The sequence below is a fragment of the Spodoptera frugiperda genome, chromosome 22 (genome assembly GCF_023101765.2).
Source record: "Spodoptera frugiperda isolate SF20-4 chromosome 22, AGI-APGP_CSIRO_Sfru_2.0, whole genome shotgun sequence".
In the NCBI taxonomy this organism is placed as follows: domain Eukaryota; kingdom Metazoa; phylum Arthropoda; class Insecta; order Lepidoptera; family Noctuidae; genus Spodoptera; species Spodoptera frugiperda.
This window is the reverse complement of record NC_064233.1, coordinates 999,481-1,022,732: the sequence shown is the minus strand read 5'-3', so window position 1 is coordinate 1,022,732 and position 23,252 is coordinate 999,481. Positions and strand designations below refer to the sequence as shown.

The following is a 23,252-nucleotide window of genomic DNA, read 5'->3' as shown; positions in this document are numbered from 1 at the left end:
CATGGTCTATCTGATCACCATATTTCACCAAAATCTGAAAAGGGTACCGCCGAAATCTGACGGAGGCCCAATTACCCTCCATTCCCAATCTTCCCAACCCCAATTCCCCAACAATCCTTAATTTCCTAACCCCCAAAAGGCCGGTAACGCACTTGTAACGCCTCTGGTGTTTCAAGTGTCCATGGACGGCGGCGATTGCTTACCATCTGGTGATCCGTCTGCTCGTTTACCGGCTTATACCATAAAAAAAGATATTCTTATTGGACTTCAGAATCAAGAGGTTTTTTCTTCGGTTTCATACTCATACAGTATTAATAGAGATTGTATAAGTATTTATTATTATTTTACTTCGAGCTAGGTTAACCTAAGCTATCAGAAATGCCAAGCCATTTATTGATAACCAAGTATTTAATAATTCAGATTTTTTATACATAATAAAAGTGTATTAAATTGTAGAATTTGTTTTATTTGTCACTATTAACTGCCATTACTGCCTCGTAGGTCCAGTGGTTGCAAGCGTGACTGCCAGGGGGTCTTTGGTTTGATACCTAAAGGCAAAAGTATTATAGGTTTATACAGAAATCCTTTTACAACGTTACGCTAACGTTAAAAATGACACAAATGTGAGTAATTAATCTATTTCATAATAATCAATGACCACGACCGATTACTGTCGTTATTATTAATCGATACTGCCAGCTCAAACTGGCAGTTTTGTAAGATCGTCGAAAAGTCATCTGCGCGACTTCGTCCCGCGTTGGGCGAGACGGGAGGCTGCTTATGATGAAGAGTCCCTATAATCCTGTATAACTAAAAACCCGTAGAGCTTTTCCCATTCCATATATGTCATTAAACTGTGTTTTTTTTGTAGTTAACTTAATATGTATCTTACGATAGTTATAATAAACATAATTAGTCCATTACATACATGCCAATTAATATGACTTAACGACCGATTCCTGTCGTTATTATTGTCGATACTCCAGCTAAAACTGACTGGAACCTATATTCATACATCTGACTTCACAAAACGCTAGTTAAAAACTCCAAACCACAATCAACCCTTATTTAAAATATTCAACGTACAAACGAAAGACGAACCGAGAAAGTTGTCATGAAATGAAAAAGTTCAACAAAAAACTAAAAAACAGGATTCTTACTAGCAAAGGTTGTGTCGAAAAACTCATAGATAGCAGCAGGTCAACCTACACCTTTCTGTAAAATTCGATTCTCAACTTTATTACTTTAGCATAAAGTCGGAAATCCAATGACAAAAATTGACAGATTGGTGTAGGTTTACCTGCTGGCCATTGTAAGCACTACACATACAAAAGCCAGTTTGCCATGGTCTCGCTTTGTATGATCTTTCCACACATTTAACAGTCATCTTATACTGGTGTTACCATCATCCCTTACTGATGATTCTTTTTGAAAGAGTGCTGATTAAAGGGTTAAAAAAAGCTATGTTTTACACAAAAACCTGCTTTAAATCGTCTTATTTTTACGATATTATGACTTGTCCCTTTAAGAATCCTGTTTTAGGAACCAAAAAAATATTGTTTTCGTGGCAACCAACAACATTTTTACGTTACGTTATGTTATGGGAGTTTGGACACAAAACTTGAACTTTTATTTAATAAATCAATATTCTCCCGCGTTATTAAGCACAGTGGTATCTTATCATCCTTATTTTTATTGGATTGGTTGAGAGCGGTGACACAGCTTCATTTATTGAAACCAAATTTTGTGTTTCAATCAGCAGAATTGTTAACTTTTGGTTGAGGATAACGACGCCGTTGGCTTTTAGTGCTTTTTTTAAATAACCTTTTTTTATGAAGAATCGCCCTCATGCATGTGCATCTAGAATTCTTTGTCTTAAAATGATGGTTCGAAGTGTGATGAAGTGGAGAACCTGTGTTCAACAGACGGACGTATTCCGGTTGATGATGATGATGATGATCATAATAGGGCTTTTTTGAGGGGGAAAATCATCCAATGACTTCTCCCGCCTTGGGTGAGGCGAGAGGGAGTGTCAGACTCTTACTGACTAAAAACCACCCCGTTCCTACTCCTGCCCGTCGAGCCGGAGCCCCGGTAAACCCGTTAGGTAGTCCGAAGCTCCGATCATGATAGGGCTTAGGACCTTTAGAATGGTATTCCATGCAAAGACAAGAATGCATATTACTAAAAACTACAAACTAAAAAAAAAAAAATACAAAATACACCTCCATTCAGCCAAATATGTCACCGCGTATCCTAAAATTTAGTCACACACAACGTAAGCTAAGTATGTTGTTGTTATAAAAAAAAATAACACGGACCGCGAATATAAATGAAACAACGCGCGATGCTGCGAATCATTACGAGAGGCGACATGTCGCGAATCAGTATTATCTTGTTGCTCGTCTGCTACACAGCTGTGAGTTCATTTTATACAATTATTATTTTATTTTTAAGTCACAATACAAGCCGGACTAGACGTCTCGGGTTCGATTCCCGGGTCGGGCAAAGTATTGCTGGGCTCTTTTCGGTTTTTCGAAATTTTCTCAGTAATAGCACGGAGTTTGGAATTGCGCCCGGTATATAGCCCTATTACATGGGACTTTTAACACAAATGGTGAAAAGTGGGTGTACATTGTATAGTGCATTACTTGTCGTAATGTGCACCTTTGCCTACCCCTTCGGGGATAAAAGGCATGACGTTGCGTTTTATAGTCACAATATTATATTGTTTAGTCTACTTCATGATTACGAATTACGATGACCAAGTCGATCTATTTTATTTAAAACGTATAATGTAACTAGCGACCCACCCCAGGTTCGCATGGGTGCAGTAGTGATATATTATGCATGTCATGTACCTATTATTATCTATATAAACCTTCCTCTTGAATCACTTTATCTATTAAAGAAACCGCATCAAAATCCGTTGCGTAGTTTAAAGATTTAAGCATAGAAAGGGACATAGGGATAGAGGAAGCGACTTTGTTTTGTATTATGTAGTGATGTAATATTATCTATATGATAACAATTTACATAATAACTTAAGACAGAAGGTCCCTTAAGTAGGGACTAAATAAAATAACCGACTTGGTATTACATGGATCTCACAACTTTTTACGGTAGAAAAACTGAGGTGCGAGACTTGGGCTTTTTTACAGGATGTTTTTGATGGTTGTTTTATTTTTAAATCACAATTATCTATATATATAAAACTCTTCTGTTACTGAGTGACTGACTGCCAGACAACGCACAGTCGAAACTACTGGTCGTAGACAGCTGAAATTTGGAATGTAGGTTCCTTGGGATATGTAGGGGAGCACTAAGAAAGGATTTTTGGAAATTCAACCCCCAAGGGGGGAAAAGGGGTAAAAACGTTTCTATGAAAAATCTTATTCCTTGGGTTTATAAACTTGAAACTTGGCATGAACACGTACATAGGCAAGTAAATATGTTTCACATTATAAGTTTTTTCAAACTACCCTCCAATCGTGATTTAGGGGGGCGATTGGGTGACTGATTTATTAACGCACAGCCGAAACCGCTCGGTATAGGAGTCTGAGATTTTGAACAGAGGTTCCTTTAGTAACATAAGTGAGCACTAAGAAGGGATTTTTGAAATGTCAACCCCCAAGGGGGGGGAAACGGGATAAACTGAGCCGGGGCTGCGGGAAAGTTCTAACGAGATACCGTGGCCCCGGAACGCAAAGGGCAACTGAAGGAACGAGGTGGGTTTTAGTCAGTAAAAGTCTGACACTCCCTTCCGTTCCACCCAGAGCGGGAGAGGTCATATGATGATTTCCCATCCTTAAAAAAAAGACTTTGTATGACAACTTTCAGTCTTCTCTTTAACATACATAATAACATACATAATTATGTACATACATGCATAACATTAATAACATCACGCCTTTAAATCCCTATTTTGTGTTAACACTACCCATACAAACAGCTAAAAGGAAACCAGTGAAGAGACGAAATTTGTCCGCATCCATTTTCACCTAAATTCTTAACGTTAATGAGATTTACTTTTTATTATCAGGTCAACCTAATAGCCTCACATGTACGTATAACTTCGTAAGAATTTTCTTTCAACTCCTAACCGTTGAGGAGTTGTACCTTCCATCATCAGCTCATTCACATGGGATGATGACTATCAGACGCAAATACTTAAACAGATCTATGAAATTGTCAAAAACGTAATTGCCTGTAAATTTGAGGTTTGCCCTTGATTTCCCTGGAATACCAAGATTTCAGCCTGTGGAAGAAAAAGCCCTGTCGAGATCATTAAAAAACGCTATATATAACCGAATTACACGTGGGCGAAGCCGCGGGCTGAAAGCTAGTAATAAGTATACAATGTGATAGGGGCGAGACTTCTAACCCGTTAAGGCTGAATACTACATCTAATTTTAACGACAAAAGTCCTGGGTCGAAGGGGTCGAATCCCCTCCCCCTAAAAATTATGGCCATTTTAATATTTTTTTTACTTTTTTTGATATCAAAGGTTGTATGCGTCGTAGAAACTTGGTCCAACGACTTGAAAAAACGACAAACGGTAGCTAATAACCTTGGCTAACTAATTCATTACTTTTTTCATATGTTTGATAATGTTTTGGTGAGAAAAAAATAATTTGTGAATTATTCTTACCGAAAAAATCACTATTTTCCTATATTTTCAATTAGGGGTTCAACCCCCGTATTATTTTTTTTGTCGATAAAATTAGATGTAGTGCTCAGCCTTAACGGGTTAGAAGTCCCACGCCTATCACATTGTATACAACCATTATCTTAAGTATGTAATAATATAAAGTTCTAATTAAGAGTATTTGTGCTAATCTCGTTTAAGTTCGATTTGCAAAAAATATTTATGTATCGGATTGGCCATTTTCGAGGAAGGCTATAGGTTATAAAACATCACGCTATGACCCACAGGAGCCCAGTAGCGGCTACAAATAATGCGAAAGTAAGTTTGTTTTGTTATGTCATTACGTATTACATATTTACTGAATCTATATAACTTCTTGTAATTTTCTATGCATACCTACTAAATTCAGTAAACAAGAAATAATAACTATTTCGATATTTTAGAAAATTAGTGTATATCCCTATTATTTTAATAAGCAGCGATCTTGTGAATCAACTGTGGTTGGATTATTCTGATGCAATTTTGACCATTAATGCTTTTGTCTATTAAAAGAATCCTTAACCGACGAGTATGCATGAAAAAAAGTACACATGTAAGATTCGTAGTAATTGGCGGTCTATTGTCTCTGCCTACCCCCATGTGCGACAGGCGTGAGGTTAAATATGTATGTAAATAGATAATATAATAAATCATAAAGATTTTTAGTAATAGGGCGAGTATTATTTTCACACTCCATGTTACTTAACGACAAAAATATGTGCACCTCTACTTTTCACATTTTGCTGGAAATATCTCCTGTTTTTATTAGCCTAATTGAGACTAATTATAAAGTAAATTAGTTTTGTAATTTTTGCATGAAAATATGACAATTAAGACTTAACATTGTAATTTGGATTTAAACTAGATAGCCGCGTTGGTCGAGTAGTTGCAAACGTAGTTGCCGGGCATGGGGTATTTTGACGTGATTTCAAGTATGAGAGAGCCACGCTTCGTCACGAACGGGCCAGCTTGACAAGTTATAAAATAACTTTTATATCATGTCATCTACTTGCTGGTACGAAACCCTTCATGGGCGAGTCCGACTCGCATTTGGCCGGTTTTTAATTTCACGGTAACGTGGACGAAGCCTCTGGCAGAAGCTAGTAAAGTTATAAAACTACAAAGATAAAACAAAACATGATTATAAGAAAGTTAAATAATTTCAGACATCATTAAATATATTCTAATCAGTTCAAGTTTAATAAACTACCAAACATAAACAATATTAATTTATCTTTCTACTTACTTCATAATTACCTAATCTTACTAATATTATAAATGCGAATGTTTGTAAGATAGCGTGTTTATGGTTTTTAAGCCGGTAAACGAGCAGACGGATCACCTGATGGTAAGCAATCGCCGCCGCCCATGAACATTTGAAACACTAACGGCGTTACCGGCCTTTTGGGGTCAGAAATTTAAGGGTTGTTTCGGAATCGGGAATTGGGAAGGGGGTAATTGGGCCTCCTGTAACCTTACTCATTCAACGACACGCAACACAAACGTTGTTTCACGTCGGTTTTCTGTAAGGCCGTAGACTAGTATCACTCCGGTCGAGCCGGCTCATCCTTCCACACTTAAAAACATAGATTTAAATAGACAGTGTGATATGAATAGGTACCTAATTTTATCGTAGTACGGTCTACGTTGTTTATTATTTATTTATCTTGTTGAGAAGTCATTCACTTTTCGATTTATCAGTAATACCTACAATGACAAATGCGAAATACTAGCCGGTAATTCCAGATATTAATTATGTTGTCAGTAATAATTTTAACGAATGTTAAAAGTACTATTAACCGACGAGCATGCATGAAAAGACTGATTCCTGACTGATGAAGCGAAAGTGGTCTATAAAGATTCATAGCAATCGGCGTTTCATTCTCTGTCTACTCCCATGGAAGACAGGCGTGTACCTATATAAAAGTAATAGTCTTCCTGAGTGCCTGAAAAAAATCTAGTTAACCCACGATATAGGGGGCAATTCTAGTCTTTTTTGAGGATGGAAAATCATCCAATGACTTCTCTTACCTTGGGTGAGGTGAGAGGGAGTGTCAGACTCTTACTGACTAAACACTACCTCGTTCTTATTCCTGCTTCGATGTTACCGGAGGCCCAATTACCCCCTTCCCTTTTCCCGATTCCCTAACAACCTTTAAATTCCTAACCCCCAAAAGGCCGGCAACGCACTTGTAACGCTTCTGGTGTTTCGGGCGTCCATGGGCGGCGGCGATCGCTTACCATCAGGTGATCCGTCTGCTCGTTTACCGGCTGATACCATAAAATAAATGCAATCAGATCTTAAAATAACAAACAACAAATAAATAAATAAACATGTTGTTGTTTGAGAGTATCTTGCCTGCAAGGACGAGCGATGACCTTAAATAAATTGTTTACAATCCCTTTCGATGTTTACTTACAAAGGTATGTGCTCAGGTAATGTAGGTTTATACCTAGGTACGCTTTATTTATTGTAGTGATATGGCGGACTAAATATTAATGAAGTCGGTTAAATACATTGATTTGACACCCAATTCTCTTTACGTGGGTGGCGGACTAACGAGGTCTAAAGAGGTTCTTTACTGAACTTCTCGGTTTTAGGAGGTAAAAGGACCTGATAAATTAGTCCCGAGCCTCAAACAAACGTAGACTGCCTCGTTGGCTGAGTGGTCGTATAAGTGCGACTGCCGGGCGGGCAAGGGGTCAAAACTATTTCTCAGTAGTAGCAAGAAGTCTGGAAAAGTGCCCGGCAACAGGCTCACCTCCTACTACATGGGACTTATATCACAAATGGTGAAAAGTTGGTGTACATTATACGTACAGTGCTATAATGTCAACCTCTGCCTACCCCTTCGGGGTTAAAAGGCGTGACGATCTAGACACACGGCAGTGTGTCCGCCAAGTTCGAGCAAAAAACCGACACACCGGCCGTGGGTTATATTACACGAACCGTTTCGGGCCAAGTTCGACCCACCTATAACTCAAAATCTATTTTATCTACGCATATGAAATTTCTAGGATCTGTCGAGATTTACTTACTTATCTAAAATACAAAATTTCATAAATGTACCTATTGTAGGTCTTGAGACATCGACGTCAGAAAATCGCTATTTTTACTATACACTCACTGACTGACTGACTCACTCACTCATCAAAAACCTAGACCACTTCCAATGGTCGTATTGATTTGAAATTTGGCATGGAGGTAGGTCTTTAGGTCAAGGTAAAGGAAAAAATCTGAAAATGGCCAAGTGTGAGTCGGTTTTAAAAATAATGAAGGTGTAAAATCATACCCCTAAGGAACTAAAACAAAAAAATTATCTATATCTTCCAATGGTCGTACCGACCTAAAATTCGTTATGAAGGTTTGTATTTAGTCAAAGTAAAGTAAAATAAGAAAAAAGAAAATAAACCTTACAAAAATAAATGAAATCCCACCCAAAACATAAATGTGAAAGGCTGCCAAGTTCGATAATATTGGAATGTTTCGCCTATAAAAGAAGTGAGATCTAAATAAGTACCAAGTTCCATACACAGACTTCAGTTAAAAATGATATAACTTGGCAAGTTTTAATAGAAAATTATATACTTGACGCATTGCGTTTAATAGGTTTATAACAAAGTGTGTGAAAACTTTCCAACTTGTTATATCATTTTTAACTGAGGTCTGTGTATGGAACTTGGTACTTATTTAGATCTCACTTCTTTTATAGGCGAAACATTCCAATATTATCGAACTTGGCAGCCTTTCACATTTATGTTTTGGGTGGGTATACATATGTAAAGTAAAATACTATACTATTTTCTTTAATTTTTAGTTTGAATGAAACCTATTTTATTTTATTTTGTTTGTGGTAAATGTGACATTGGGTGTCAAGATTATTTTTCTATTAAAGAAAAGATGGATGTTATTTTAGTTAAATATTTCTTTATTTAAAATGTAACTCACAATTGTGAAGAAAGAGATATCTAAGAATAAACTTTAATTGTCGTTTCTTCATTTACAGGTTGATTTTGATTTTGTTATGCACTTGTAAATGAATCAATGTAAGTTTTAAGATGTTATTTTTGTTATAAAATGTGTAAAAATAAAATTCTTCATTTACAGAGCAACGCAAGTTTATTCTTCAAACCTATAATTAGAGAATAATCTTATAAAACGACAATCTTGTTTATTGAAATACCTAAATAAATAAAGCAAAATATGGATCAGCTACGTTTCGAATTTGCTTTAATGCCAGCGAGTGATGGGAAATCAAATGTCTGTTGTGTAACCTCAATAACAACAAAAGATGAAAAAGTGTTTGTTATACCGGAAGAACTACAGTCTGTTAGTCTTCATAAAGAGTTAATAAAGACAGCTGCGTATAATAAAGTGAAAAATAGTTTAAAGAAAAGACATCAAACGAGAAAAGTTTGGATGACAATGTCAGATGAACTAAGAAAAGTATACATAGATGAAGATGGTAATTTACAATTTGGAGAGCAATATCTAGAAGAAATTGAACAAAAGCAAACATCTGGAGGATTAGAAAAAAATACAGATTCATTGGAAAAATTATTTGCAAAATTGATTGAGAACACGCAAGATCAAAAAAAACAGAATCTAAAATATATTGCAGAGAAGTTTGTGATTGAAAAATTTACAAGTAAAAATACAAACCCAAACCAATGGATTGATATTTTTGAAAAAGAATGTTTACGTTTTGACATTTTGGAAGATGAGAAAAAAATTGAAATACTAAGACTATTCATGGACAAAAGTTGTGTTGATTGGTACAGTTCTATGATTATAAAGTTAACACTAAACTCTGACTGGCAGATATGGAAAAATAAGTTCTGTGAATCATTTGCGAATCAAGGCTGGAACCAAGTGACTTATGCCCTTTTTTTTAAATACAAGGATGGTTCATTGGTGGACTATGCTATTAAAAAGGAAAAACTTATTCTGGACATGAGAAGATCAATAGATACAGGTACGCTGGTGGATTTAATTGCTGCAGGTTTACCTGGATTTGTGCGGGAGAAGATAAATAGAGAAGCAATGAAGGATACAGTAGACCTATTCAATGAAGTGAGAAAGTATGAACATTTGGTAAATAAAAATAGGAATGGGGTCTATAGAAAATTCGAAAATCAAAAGATAAATAACAAAATTGAGGAACGTACTCCATGCAAAACATGCGAAAAGCTTAATAAAGGTACTCGTTACCACCCCGAAGCTGCATGCTGGTTTAAGGTTAAAGATGACAATACATTTGATAGAAAATCTATAAGGCATGTGAATAATTCAGTGATTGAAGCAGAGTTAAATGAAAACGAACAAAAAAACTAATAGTAACACCATTAATAAGAGTCAAACTACTAATAAATGATAAATTGGAAATATATGGAGTATATGATTCAGGTTCGAATGTTTCTCTCATTAATTCCAAATTATTAAAATTAAAAACCAAGAAAAATAATGCAAATGAAGAAAATTTAGTTACAATTAATGGTGTGAAGAAGACCAGTGGTTTGACAAATCTAAAAATAAAAATTTTCGAAAAAGAAGAAAATGTAAATGTTTACGTCATTGATGAACCAAATTTCAAATATGATTTTTTAATAGGATTAGACATGATAAAGGCATACGAGTTGATACAAAATGAGGAGTTAAAAATAACTCAAAAACAATACTTACGTCAAGAAAACATAAAACAAGAGGAAGAGATATACAAGAAAAAAAATGAAAGTAAAGAATATGTAAAGGAATATAAGATTAATTTTAATGAACATATTAAAGAAAAGGAATTTGAAATAAAAGTAAATCATTTAGAAGAAGATAAAAGGGAAAAAATTTATAAATTAATACAAAAATATAAATCGGTTTTTGCCAAGGATAAATACGATATAGGAACTGTGAATGGGTATGAAGCCAGAATAGACTTATTAGTAGATAAATACTGCTGTAAGAGGCCTTACAAATGCACTATAGAAGACAAAAAAGAAATAGAAAAACAAATAGCTAACCTACTAGACAATAAACTTATAGAAGAATCATACAGTCCATTTGCGGCACCGGTGACATTAGCCTTTAAAAGAGAAGAAAATAAGAAGTCAAGATTGTGTATTGACTTCAGAGAACTAAATAAAATAGTGGTACCTCAAGCCCAACCATTCCCTTTAATTGAAGATCTAATGGAAAAAACTAGAAATTGTATGTATTTTACAGCTTTAGACATAAATTCTGCATTTTGGGCTATTCCTTTACGAATTGAAGATAGAAGAAAGACAGGATTTATAACACAAGAAGGACATTTCCAATGGACTTGTTTGCCATTTGGATTGAAGACCTCACCAGCAATTTTTCAAAGAATACTCAGTAGTATACTAAGAAAATACAATCTTACAAGCTTTACAGTAAACTATATTGATGACATATTAGTTTTTTCTCGGAATTTTGAAGAACATGTAAACCATTTAGAACAACTGTTAGAAGCAATACAATTAGAAGGATTTAGATTGAAATTTACCAAATGCAATTTCGCATCAGATACCGTAAAATACTTGGGTCATATAATACAAAATAATACTGTAAAACCGATTAAGGATAATCTAATATCAATAAAGGATTTTCCAACTCCGAAGACTCAGAAAAATGTTAGACAATTTTTGGGAAAAATAAACTTCTACCACAAATATATACCAAATAGTGCAACTATACTAGATCCACTACATAATTTGTTAAGGAAAAATCAACAATTCATTTGGTCCCATGAATGTGAAAAAGCATTTAATACGATAAAGGCTTTACTTTGTTCACAACCAGTTTTAGAAATATACGATCCAAACTTGCCAATAAATATTTACACTGATGCATCAATAGAAGGAGTTGGAGCTATATTGAAACAGATACAACCTGATGGAAGAGAAAAACCAGTGGCATACTTTTCAAAGAAGTTAAATGGAACCCAAAAAAAGAAAAAAGCCATTTACTTAGAGTGTTTGGCAATTAAAGAAGCAGTACGATACTGGCAATACTGGCTGATAGGTAAGTCATTTACAGTTTATTCAGACCACAAGCCACTGGAAAACATGAATTTGAAATCAAGGACCGACGAAGAATTAGGTGATTTGATGTATTACCTGTCACAATATGATTTTAATATTAAATATGCTCCGGGAAAAGACAATTTAGAAGCAGACTGTCTTAGTAGAAACCCTGTATTGGGATCAGATGAGAACAAAGATGAACAACTGAGGATTGTAAATGTAATTAACCTGCAGGATATTTTAATAGATCAAAATAAAAATGAAGAAATACAAAAGAATAAAGACAGAATGATAAAAAAACAAAATATATACTATAAAAAAGTCAGGAACAAGGAAAAAATAATGCTATCAGAGAAATTCAGCATAGAACTTATAAATAAAGTACATAAGAACCTTTGTCATATTGGAATCAAACAGATGCAGAAAACACTTAGTCCACTATACATAGCTAGAAATTTGACGGAAAATATCAAAAAAATAAGTAAGAATTGTGAGATTTGTATAAAAAATAAATCAAGAGGACAAGGGAAAATTGGATTTATGTCACACTTAGGTCCGGCCACGAAGCCATTTGAAATAGTCTCTATAGACACAATTGGAGGTTTTGGAGGATCAAGGTCTACAAAGAAATATTTACATCTACTGGTAGATCATTTTACAAGATACGCATTTGTCCTGACTTCAAAAACCCAAGGAGCAAATGATTTTATAAAACTGGTTACAAACATATCAGAAACAGATAATATCGGAATGATTCTCACCGATCAGTACCCTGGAATAAATTCAAAAGAATTTAAGAGATTCTTAGCGGAAAAACAGATTCCAATGATATTCACAGCAGTAAATGCGCCATTCTCCAATGGTCTTAATGAGAGGTTAAACCAAACATTGGTAAACAAAATTCGATGTAAAATTAATGAAGAGGAAAATACACGAGCTTGGACAAAAATAGCTCATGAATGTGTAGAAAAATATAATAAAACTATTCACTCAGTTACTGGTTTTTCACCAAGTTATCTTTTATATGGTACAGATGCTACGATTTTACCTAAAGAGTTGAAGGAAGAAAAAACACAACAAGACTGGATAAGAGATAGAACAACAGCTCTAGAAAATACAATAAAATCTCACAATTACAACAAAATATTATTTGATAAGAATAGAGAATACCATGAATTTAATGTTGGTGATATGGTGTATGTGGAAAATGGCAATAAGCTGAACAGAAAAAAATTAGATCATTTGAGAATTGGTCCTTTTCAGATTATAGAAAAAATATCCAAATCAATATATAGAATTGATACTGGGCACAAGAAAACTGAGTCAAATTTATTTCATGTCACGAAGCTTGTTCCAGTATCCGTATATTTATAGATTTTCTTTTCCACTTTTATAGATTTTCTTTTCCAAGGGGGGAGATGTAAAGTAAAATACTATACTATTTTCTTTAATTTTTAGTTTGAATGAAACCTATTTTATTTTATTTTGTTTGTGGTAAATGTGACATTGGGTGTCAAGATTATTTTTCTATTAAAGAAAAGATGGATGTTATTTTAGTTAAATATTTCTTTATTTAAAATGTAACTCACAATTGTGAAGAAAGAGATATCTAAGAATAAACTTTAATTGTCGTTTCTTCATTTACAGGTTGATTTTGATTTTGTTATGCACTTGTAAATGAATCAATGTAAGTTTTAAGATGTTATTTTTGTTATAAAATGTGTAAAAATAAAATTCTTCATTTACAAAGCAACGCGAGTTTATTCTTCAACCCTATAATTAGAGAATAATCTTATACATATATAGTCTGAAACTCCCTCTCGCCTCGCCCAAGAGAGAAGACATTGAATGATTTTCTACCCTTAAAAAAACTTTGCATCCAACGCCTTACGATATTTTAAACAAACAAATGTTATCAACATGAATCATAGTATCAAAGTAAATAAATATGTATTAACAATGATTCATATGTTCAATTGCAGTCATTATCTTGAAGCAGGAGTAGGAACGTCATGGTGAGTCAGTAAGAGTGATGTCTGACTCTCGACCTCAGACAGTCAGACCTCACGTGGGGCTCTTTATTGAGGGGGAAAAATCATCCAATAGCTTCTGAGAGAGTCAGACTGTTACTGACGAAAAAACATCCCGCTCTTAATCTAGCTCTTCGAACCAGAGCCCCGTTAAGCCAAAACGTGCATTATTCTCTTTGAGCTAATTTAAACACTGTAAAAATTCATATTCCTAGACAACGTACAACACTACAGCTCTTCTGTGATCAAAAAACACAGAATTTAATACTTGATTAATTTCATTATGTAAAATTTATTTATTTAATTTTCGGTTTTCGTTGAAATATTTAATTGTATTATGCTTCTGTGGACAAGTACCTACAACTTGTAGTTTCATTTAAGTAAATCATATAAGTGGTCTCCAATTATATTTACTGTATATACCTATATCAAAACCTGGATAAGACCATAAAAATATAATTTTACCAGCTTAAACTACAATTTCAACCTACATTTAAACAATGCAAACAACTACTGCACAACTTACAATCAATGTGTCCATGTGTGCTATCCACAATAGGCTAGTTTCCCACTAGTCAAATTCAATACTTTTTTCGAAACGTCAAAAACGATATTTTCTATGAACTTTGTATGAAATACTCTATTATGACGTGATCAGATATTTACGTCAAATAGCAGACTTATTTCTAGAAATTTAGCTAGAAAAAATCGAAAATTAAGTAGTTCATCAAATTTATGAATGAGAGTGTGATTATTTTTGAATATTTTATTGTATTGAAAAGTTGTAATAATTTATTTTTGACTGAGGATACTACCCAATTGTTGATCGGCGAGTCAACTAAGCATGTGTTTGTAAACGCACCCACGCACGCAACACATGAGAACAAGTTGGGGTAGGGCATGGTAGCGTAAAAAATAAACAGGAATGTCAGGGGTGATTGCTAGTCACCCCGCTATCGAAGTTGGTAAGGATATTAGAGGGGTGTCTGTGTGAGTGCAGTTGGTAGGGCTGTCATGATTGCAAAAGAAAAAGTTAGGTTATTTAATTTAATAAATGTAACGTTTACTCACACATTATTTGCAACTTAAAAATACCTAGAAAAAGGAATTAAAAACTAATATAAATTATAAATAAATTTAATAAATATTTACAACATAAAAAATATTAAAAATAAAAAATATCTAAAAAAAAAACAACTCAAGGCGTCTTTTCTTTTTAATATAAGACCAAAATTTGCCAAATCTGTCCAGCCGTTCACGAGTTTTAGCGAGACTAACAAACAGAGACATAAATACATAATTGAATAGAACGCTCGCTACATAATTTTGAAAATCGGCTCTCGTTTGGTGAGGTAATCGGTGAACAAATAACATAAAAAAAAACAAATGTCCGAACATAGTAAGTACATATATACCTACTTCCTCCTTTTTTGAATTCGGTAAAAATCATTTTTATTTACTAGTTACTATCGCTCATCTATTTCTTTCGCATAACTTCAAGCATTCCGACAAAAATAATCGTCTTTCACTCGAAAACACGTCACATTTTGGCTTTGAATCCAGGAACCCATTTTGTGTAGATAGTTTTTCTAATGAATTCTAGATGACTACAGTAGATCACTATATAGTAGTAGAAAACAAAGGTATACTTAGAACTTAAGATAGGATGAGATACTCATAAACATCAACCCGCATCTACTCCAGTTCATTTGTGATCATGGCGCTTGCAATAGTACCGAAATATTGGAAACACATAGACATAAATAAACATGGTAAATATCCTGTCTCAAGTTCTAATATTAGTGTTAGTGACCATGTCAGTTTAAAAACTTATAAAGGTATTACTTCTCTTACAACTTTTTGCCGCAATTTTTAGGCAGGCGCCGTTGGAGATTGCAGTTTAAAAAGTTTAGATTTATCAGAGAGCGCTGCTGCCCGACCTCTGCTAAATATGCAGTACTTAAGTCGGTTCTTTTTTGCAGGATGAGTAGGAATGGTGACAAATTGTATTCTCAACCCTTAGAACGAGTTTGCTTTACGTTTAAAGTAATCGAAACCGCTCTGATTGGTTGGTTTATTCGAGCCGGCCAATCCGAAGACGCTCTCGTTTTGATTACTTTAAACGTAAAGTAAACTTGTACTAAGGATACTGTCTTCTCTGCTGTCACTCCACAACAGCAAACAGTTGGACAAACAGCAACAAAATCAAACAAAACAGCAACAGCATCAAAAATCTTCGAATAAAATGCTCTAAAATTGACTATGCACTAATTTTTTTTTAAACAATTTCTATGGAAACGTAAATTCAGAACATATTTAAATACATTTTTTAAAGAAATTAACATAATATGTAATATGCACATCTTGATTTATCATCTATTGTTTAAATCCTGCATACTAAAATATTTTTTACTGAGTGACAACCCTACAAGGGACGCACACATGAGTTATCGACTATAGCAGTGCCGGATTAGGCATGTAGCAGGGGGCAGCAAATGCTACGGGCCCCGCGACATATGGGAGCCCAAATCAACAAAAAACTATAAATCAAAAATCTACTAATAAGAAATAAATAATCTTCTCCTCTAATAATCTTCTGATTGATTTCGTTTCGGGATCCAAGATTCATTCTTGTCCCTGGGACGCGCCGGACTTAAGTGTTCCGGTGTTTTCATGGTTGTATCTACTGTAGATCCTGGCTTACAGGAGTTGCAGTGGTATGGGAGGTTGTAGCGGGCTTGTCCCATAAAAAGAAATAAAAAAAAATCTTAGGTCGCATCATAAGTTATCACCAGGCGAGATATCAAATATAAAAAATAATAGCCATCAAATATAAAAAAGAAATCCTAAATTTCAATAGACAATGTAACTCAAGGGCCCCCATGTTCACATTTGCCAGGGGCCCCGCATCCGCTTCACCCGGCCCTGGATTATGGAGTAGTGTTAGAAGCGTCATTTTTACAAAACTCATGTTAGTTGCAGTTCCCATTTACAGTCTTGCGTCTGCGCTGAGCGGTTGTGTTGACAAATTTAAAAAAAGTTATTTTGTATTAACAAAGTTTTATATTTTAAAGTGTATAATAATATTATTGTGAACAAATATAAAATAGTTTCGTTTTAACGAAGGAAGATTATCGAGATTTTAAAGGTGCGTAAATGTTAAAGATTTTCGTTTTTGTTTTTTTTTCTGTTTTCGTTGTTAGAGATGAGAAGCGGTTTTTTAATAAGTTTTTTACTCACCCCTTAGGGATAGTGTGTGAGCATTTTTTTGAAGGCACGTAGTCAAATTCGTGTTTATTTTTTGTTGTTATAAAGTTAATTATAATACGAAGCGTCCTGTTGGTTGTGGGGTTATACAATTTGAAATGGTTAAATAGATTCACTAAAGGACGCAGAGACAGAAAGACGAGACAGATTTTTATATTTATTTGACACTAGGTTCTGTCAGCGGCTTCGCCCGCGTCCCCGTGGGATAAGTATCCTACTTACTCTATCTATATACAAAATTTCATCAAAATCGAATCAGTTGTTTCAGCGTGATTAGCGAAAAACATCCAAACAAACAAACTTTCACATTTATAATATTATATTGTGATTCAAAAGTACAATAGGGATGATGACGGGGTATAAAAATTAAATATCTATTTAGTCCGTCGGTTAGGCAATGAAAACATATTAGACACGTATTTTTTTATTTTGTCCTACAAGAAAGCAACACTTAGATAAAACGAATCAAAGTTCATCAAGGAGTGAGAGCTAAGTCGTCATTTCTATTTATAGAACGTAGGTACCTAGAAATGACGTCACGCAATATTTCAAAACAATAATATATCTTCGAGAGTATTTGTTTCCGTAATAAAAAGAAAAAGATGTTTCAAAAAGTAAAAGTCAAAGTCAAAATCATTTATTTCAAATAGACCAGGAAGGCACTTTTGAACGTCAAAGCAAATATAATAATATTAATAACGTCTGTCTGTCGGTCAGTTCTCTAGTTGCTCTATTTGCTCGTTCCAAAGTGTAGATTCCTATGGAGAAGAACGAGCAAGAAACTCCATAGGTTACTCTTTTTTAATCTGATTCACAATACAAGACGGACATTGTAATAAAAGTTAGTCATCTACCCTATTTCGGTCTGATTGAATGAAATGATTTGACTTTGTACATGACATTTCTTCAATTACTTGTCTTCTTCACAAGTAGGTAGATAATACACATACAACGCTTAAGATACATAGTTTTATCCAAACCTGTTTATTTTGCAATACTTAACTATTAAAACTGTAGTTTAAGTATATAATGATATCTATTTTATCAATTCTTAGGCGGCACAAATACTGGGTACGTATATATGTAATAATATATGTAAGTTATTTTTTTATGAAATACTAGCAGGCGTATCACCTGATGGTAAGCAATCGCCGCCGCCCATGGACACTTGAAACACCAGAGGCGTTACAAGTGCGTTGCCGGCTTTTTTGGGGTTAGGAATTTAGGTAGGAGTTTAGGAATTTAGGTTGTTCGGGAATCGGGGATTGGGAAGATTGGAAAGGGGGAGGCTCAGAAAACCGACGTGAAAGAGAGGAAGCCCAGTTACTTTATTTATTATCTTATGAGTTTCCTAACTGTTACAGATGAGTGCCACCATAGATGTCCCCAAGTTGAAGATGTTGGATGGCCGGGAGATGCCAGCTATCGCGCTCGGCACCTACTTGGGATTTGATAAGGTAAACACAGTAGATACTCCTCCTTATTATGGGTGCTTTTCCATCAGAGCTGTGCTATACAACGTTGCTGAGGATGTGTTTGGCTTCCACTAATCATATTCATTGGTATATGTAGCTTAGCACTGATGATAACGGAATTAGCTAAGTTATGTTGTTTAATGTGGAAAGATGTGTGTTATGAATGCGTCCTATGGATGCGTGCTACGGATGTGTGACTAACACTGCCTCGTTGGCCGAGTGGTAGCAAGTGCGACTACCGGATGGTAAGGGTTGCTGTGGATCTCGGGTTCAATTCTCGGGTCGGGCGATATACTACTGGACTTTTTTAGTTTTTACGAAAAATTTTCAGTAGTAGCACGTATTTTGGAAATGTGCCCGGTATATGGCAATAGGTTCACCACCTATTACATGGGACTTACAGCATAAATTGTGAAATGCGGGTGTACGCAGTAGCATTACGTACGATATTGTGCACCTCTGCCTACCCCTTCGGGGATTAAAGGCGTGACGATATGTATGTATGTTTGTATGTCTTTTTCTTATTTCCAGGGTGGTGCCGTAACTTCCAAAGACAAACAGCTCCGCAACGTAGTGATGGAAGCTATAGACCTCGGCTACAGGCACTTCGACACTGCTGCCATCTACAACACCGAGGAGGAAGTGGGGGAGGCCATCCGAATGAAGATCGAGGAGGGAGTGATAAAGAGGGAAGATGTGTTCCTTACTACTAAGGTGAGAGAGATGGCTGATAGATTAATTTGTTATGGTTTCGTACCTAAAGAGGTAAAAACAAGACCCTGCTATTAAGTTCCAAAGTCAAAGTCAAAATTATTAATGTCAAATACACCAAGAAGACACTTTTGAACATCAAAGCAAATATTACAATATTATAAAAAATGTAGTAATCTAGTTGCTCTATTTGCTCGTTCCAAAGTGTAGATTCCTATGGAGAAGAACGAGCAAGAAACTCCATAGGTTACTCTTTTCCAATCAGGTTCACAATACAATTCTTGGTTACATTGTTTCGTTGGTTCAATTATGTGAGAACAATGTAATATTCAGTCACCGTCACGTCAGGAGACCGTCTCGGTGTCCTTAAGGTTTATTATCTTTTTCGATCTGTGTATCTGTCTGTCTATCCAATCCCAGGGTGTATCTTATGAAATGTGATAGATAGATTGAGAGCAAGTATACTAGCTTACATAGGACCCACTTAGTTTTAAGTGAAATTTTTTTAATACTTATTCTGTAATTTTCTATGTCTTCAGCTATGGAACACCCACCACAAACGCGAGCAGGTAGCTGTCGCCATGAAGGAGACTCTGAACAAGACCGGCCTGGACTATGTGGACCTCTTCCTCATGCACTGGCCTATTGGACTCAATGTGAGTATCAGATCCTCGAAGGTCGGGAGATGATGAGATCTTACTAATGTTATAAATGCGAAAGTTTGTGAGCTTAGTCAAAACGACTGAAGGGATCAGGATGAAATTTGGAAGAGAGTTAGAATATGGTCTAGAATAACACATAGGCTATGTTTTATTCCACGTAAATACGGAGGAAGCCACTGGCAGAAGCTAGTGGATACTAAATAGGTTACTTGATCACTGGATGAAGAATTCCGGCTTTCCATTCAGATATCTTATTTTAAAGACAGATTATAAATATCTGCTCTAACTTTTTTATATATTATGTTGTAATACATTTGTAAAGGAGGGCAATTCAAATACTGAGCGTAAATATAAAATTTGTGATGTCACTAAGAATTTGCGAAGTTAAAAACCGTAATAATACTTTGCCCTTTCCAAAATAATTACCTTTGAATTTAGACTTGATAATACATCTCAGCTGCAATAACTTTTTTTATGGTATAAGCTAGTAAAGAAGCAGACAGATTACCTGATGGTAAGCAATTGCCGCCGCCCATGGAAATACCAGAGGTGCTACAAGTGTGTTGTCGGCCTTTCGGATGTTTGGAATTGGAAATTTGGTTAGGGTCGTCAGGGAGTCGGGGATTGGGAAGATTGGGACGAGGTAATTGGGCCCCCGGTAATCTTACTAACACAACGCAAGCGTTGTTTCACGTCGGTTGACCGTGGTATCAATCCAGTCGAGCCGGCCCATTCGTGCTGAAGCATGGCTCTCCCACACTTGAAACTTGTTCTTAATTGACTTCTATTCTATATCCTTTTCCAGGAGGACTACAGCCACTCCGATACTGATTACTTGGAGACCTGGCGCGCCATGGAAGACATGGTCAAGCTTGGACACACCAAGTCCATTGGACTGTCGAACTTCAACAAATTCCAAGTCGCCACTGTCCTCCAGGAATGCACCATTAAGCCCGTCGCTTTGCAAATTGAAGTAAGTTGTTCCTACTCTCTAAGATTATTTAGACACCACTGACAAATGATGAAGGAAAACGTCGTGAGGAAACTTGGGCTTATAATTTTTATAATGTAAGTTTGAAATCGTTAAACTGCATTGAGCAAGCGTGGTGCTTAATGCTCAAACCTCCGTACCTCTCCGTGTGAGAAAAGGCCTTTGGTTAGCAGTGGGCTCTTAAAAATAAGGAGGATCACCTAATGGTAAGCAATCGGCACCGCACGTGGACACCTGAACACTATAGGAGTTATAAATGCATTGCCAACCTTTAGGGGGTTATCCGGAGCTGTGGACTGGATAGCCGGTTACCGAGGTTTCATCTCGAAAAGCAAGAGGTAGGAACGTTTTGGTTTTTAGTCAGTAAGCGTCCGACACTAACTCTTGGCCATGGCGGGAGAAGTCATTAGGTGTTTTTCCCCGCTCAAAAAAAGTCTATTGACGGTTAGGAATTTGAGGACTGGATGATGAGAGGATTAGGCCTTTAATACACATTTGACTGCACGGTTGGTGCGGTGGCTGGGCAACTGGCTGCCGCGCAACGGGTAGCGGGTTCGATTCCCGCACGGAGCAACTCTTTGTGTGATCCACAAATTGTTGTTTCGGGTCTGGGTGTCATGTGCATGTGAACTTGTATGTTTGAAAACGCACCCACGACACAGGAGAAAGTCCTAATGTGGGGTAACGTTAAAAAAAATGAAAAAAAAATACTTCAGTCACACGTCACACGATAAACTTACTTGTAAACTCTAATTACTCAAGTAAATGTACTGTCCACAGGTTCATCCTCAAATTATCCAAGAAGACCTGATCACCTACGCCAAGGATGAAGGCATCATAGTCATGGGCTACAGTCCTTTCGGTTCCCTCGTCAAGAGGTTTGGCATGGAGTTCCCAGGGCCCAAGATGGATGACCCGGTTCTCACGTCTTTGGCCAAGAAATACGAGAAGACTCCTGCCCAAATTGTGTTGCGTTGGTTGGTGAGTAGAGTTTCTTTTACACTCCAATTTTTTTATGCAATACGTGGCAAACGAGCAGGCGAGTCGCCTGATGGTAAGCGATCAGCGTCGTCCATGGACACCCACAACACCGGAGGAGCTACGGATGCGTTGCTGGCCTTTTAAAATGAAGTATGCTCTTTTCTTAAAGGTTTGAAGTTCGTATCGGTTTGGAAATACTGCCGACGACTTAAATTAGGTCGCCCCTGTAAAATATATTAGATTTTATTTAAGATTCGAAATTACATACAATTCTAATTTATATGCAACGTCACGCCTTTTATCCCCGAAGGGGTAGGCAGAAGCGCACACTACGGCACGTAATGCCACTACACAATGCACACGCATTTTTCACCATTTGTGTCATAAGTCCTAGGGGGTGAGCCTATTGCCATATTATTATATTGGGCACAATTCCAGACTTCGTGCTACTACTGAGAAATTTTCGAAAAACCGAAAAAGGCCAGTAATACTTTGCCCGACCCGGGAATGAACTGGACCAAAGAGGCATTTTTAGTTTCTACTTTATCATCCTTTTTAAGGAAAATATTTGAACTCAAAAAAGAAAGATTCTATATTTCTCGTGCCTAATCCGTTTTTCGTTTTTTCAGGTCGACAGGAACGTAGTCCCGATCCCAAAGACCGTTAGTTCAAAGAGACTGTTAGAAAACATCAACATTTTCGATTTCAAGTTGAACGAAGACGAAATCGAAAAGATTAACAAATTCAATTCCAACACTCGATACACCCTGCCTTCATTCTGGCAGAAACACCCGTTTTATCCGTTTGAAATGGTCCCAAACCCCATCCCTGATCCTTTTAGGTCTTAAATTAGTACCTAACTTGAGATCTGCTACATTTTTTGATGTCGAAAAATTTGTGATCTCAATTTAGCCAACTTTTGTTAATGGTAGCCTTAGTACGAGTTTTTTTTACGTTTAAAGTAATCAAAACGTTAGCGCGTTCGACGCTCTGATTGGTTGGTTTATTCGAGCCGGCCAATCAGAACGCAGAACGCGCTCTCGTTTCGTTTTCGTTCAACGTAAAACAAACTCGTACTAAGGGTACTTGTGCATGTCACAGATTAAATATTGGCGCGTAATTTTAAAAGTTATCATGAACAATTTTCTACGTTTTTTATTGATTAAGGAGATCAAATTCAAGACTGTATTTTAGATATAAGATTTTTAATACATATGGGTAAAATTAATAAATATTAATTTGTATCCTTTGCGATATTTAAATTACAATAATAATTATTATATTATTACTATCACCATTTATATGTCATTAAAAATATATTCATAAGATTTATTTTTCAATAAAAAATTATGAAATTAATATACAGTGTTTTAATTGTACAATTGAAACAAAATATTTTTTGATGGGTCGACA

General features: G+C 35.7%; 1 protein-coding gene across 3 annotated transcripts; it reads left to right on the top strand.

Moving 5' to 3' along the window:
- The first annotated feature begins 2,307 nt into the window (after nucleotides 1-2,307).
- On the top strand, nucleotides 2,308-23,198 carry LOC118279827 (aldo-keto reductase AKR2E4-like). Of its 3 annotated transcripts, none has more exons than XM_050702761.1 (7): nucleotides 2,308-2,419; nucleotides 18,384-18,476; nucleotides 19,026-19,208; nucleotides 19,745-19,861; nucleotides 20,673-20,840; nucleotides 21,639-21,839; nucleotides 22,469-23,198. In XM_050702761.1, exons 1-7 carry the CDS (start codon nucleotides 2,333-2,335, stop codon nucleotides 22,685-22,687), a joined length of 1,068 nt encoding a protein of 355 aa, XP_050558718.1. In that variant the 5' UTR covers nucleotides 2,308-2,332; the 3' UTR covers nucleotides 22,688-23,198. The 3 variants fall into 3 exon arrangements, with proteins under 3 accessions (XP_050558718.1, XP_050558720.1, XP_050558719.1); XM_050702763.1 differs by lacking the exon at nucleotides 2,308-2,419 and adding an exon at nucleotides 16,727-16,900; XM_050702762.1 differs by lacking the exon at nucleotides 2,308-2,419 and adding an exon at nucleotides 17,942-18,090.
- Nucleotides 23,199-23,252: the final 54 nt, after the last annotated feature.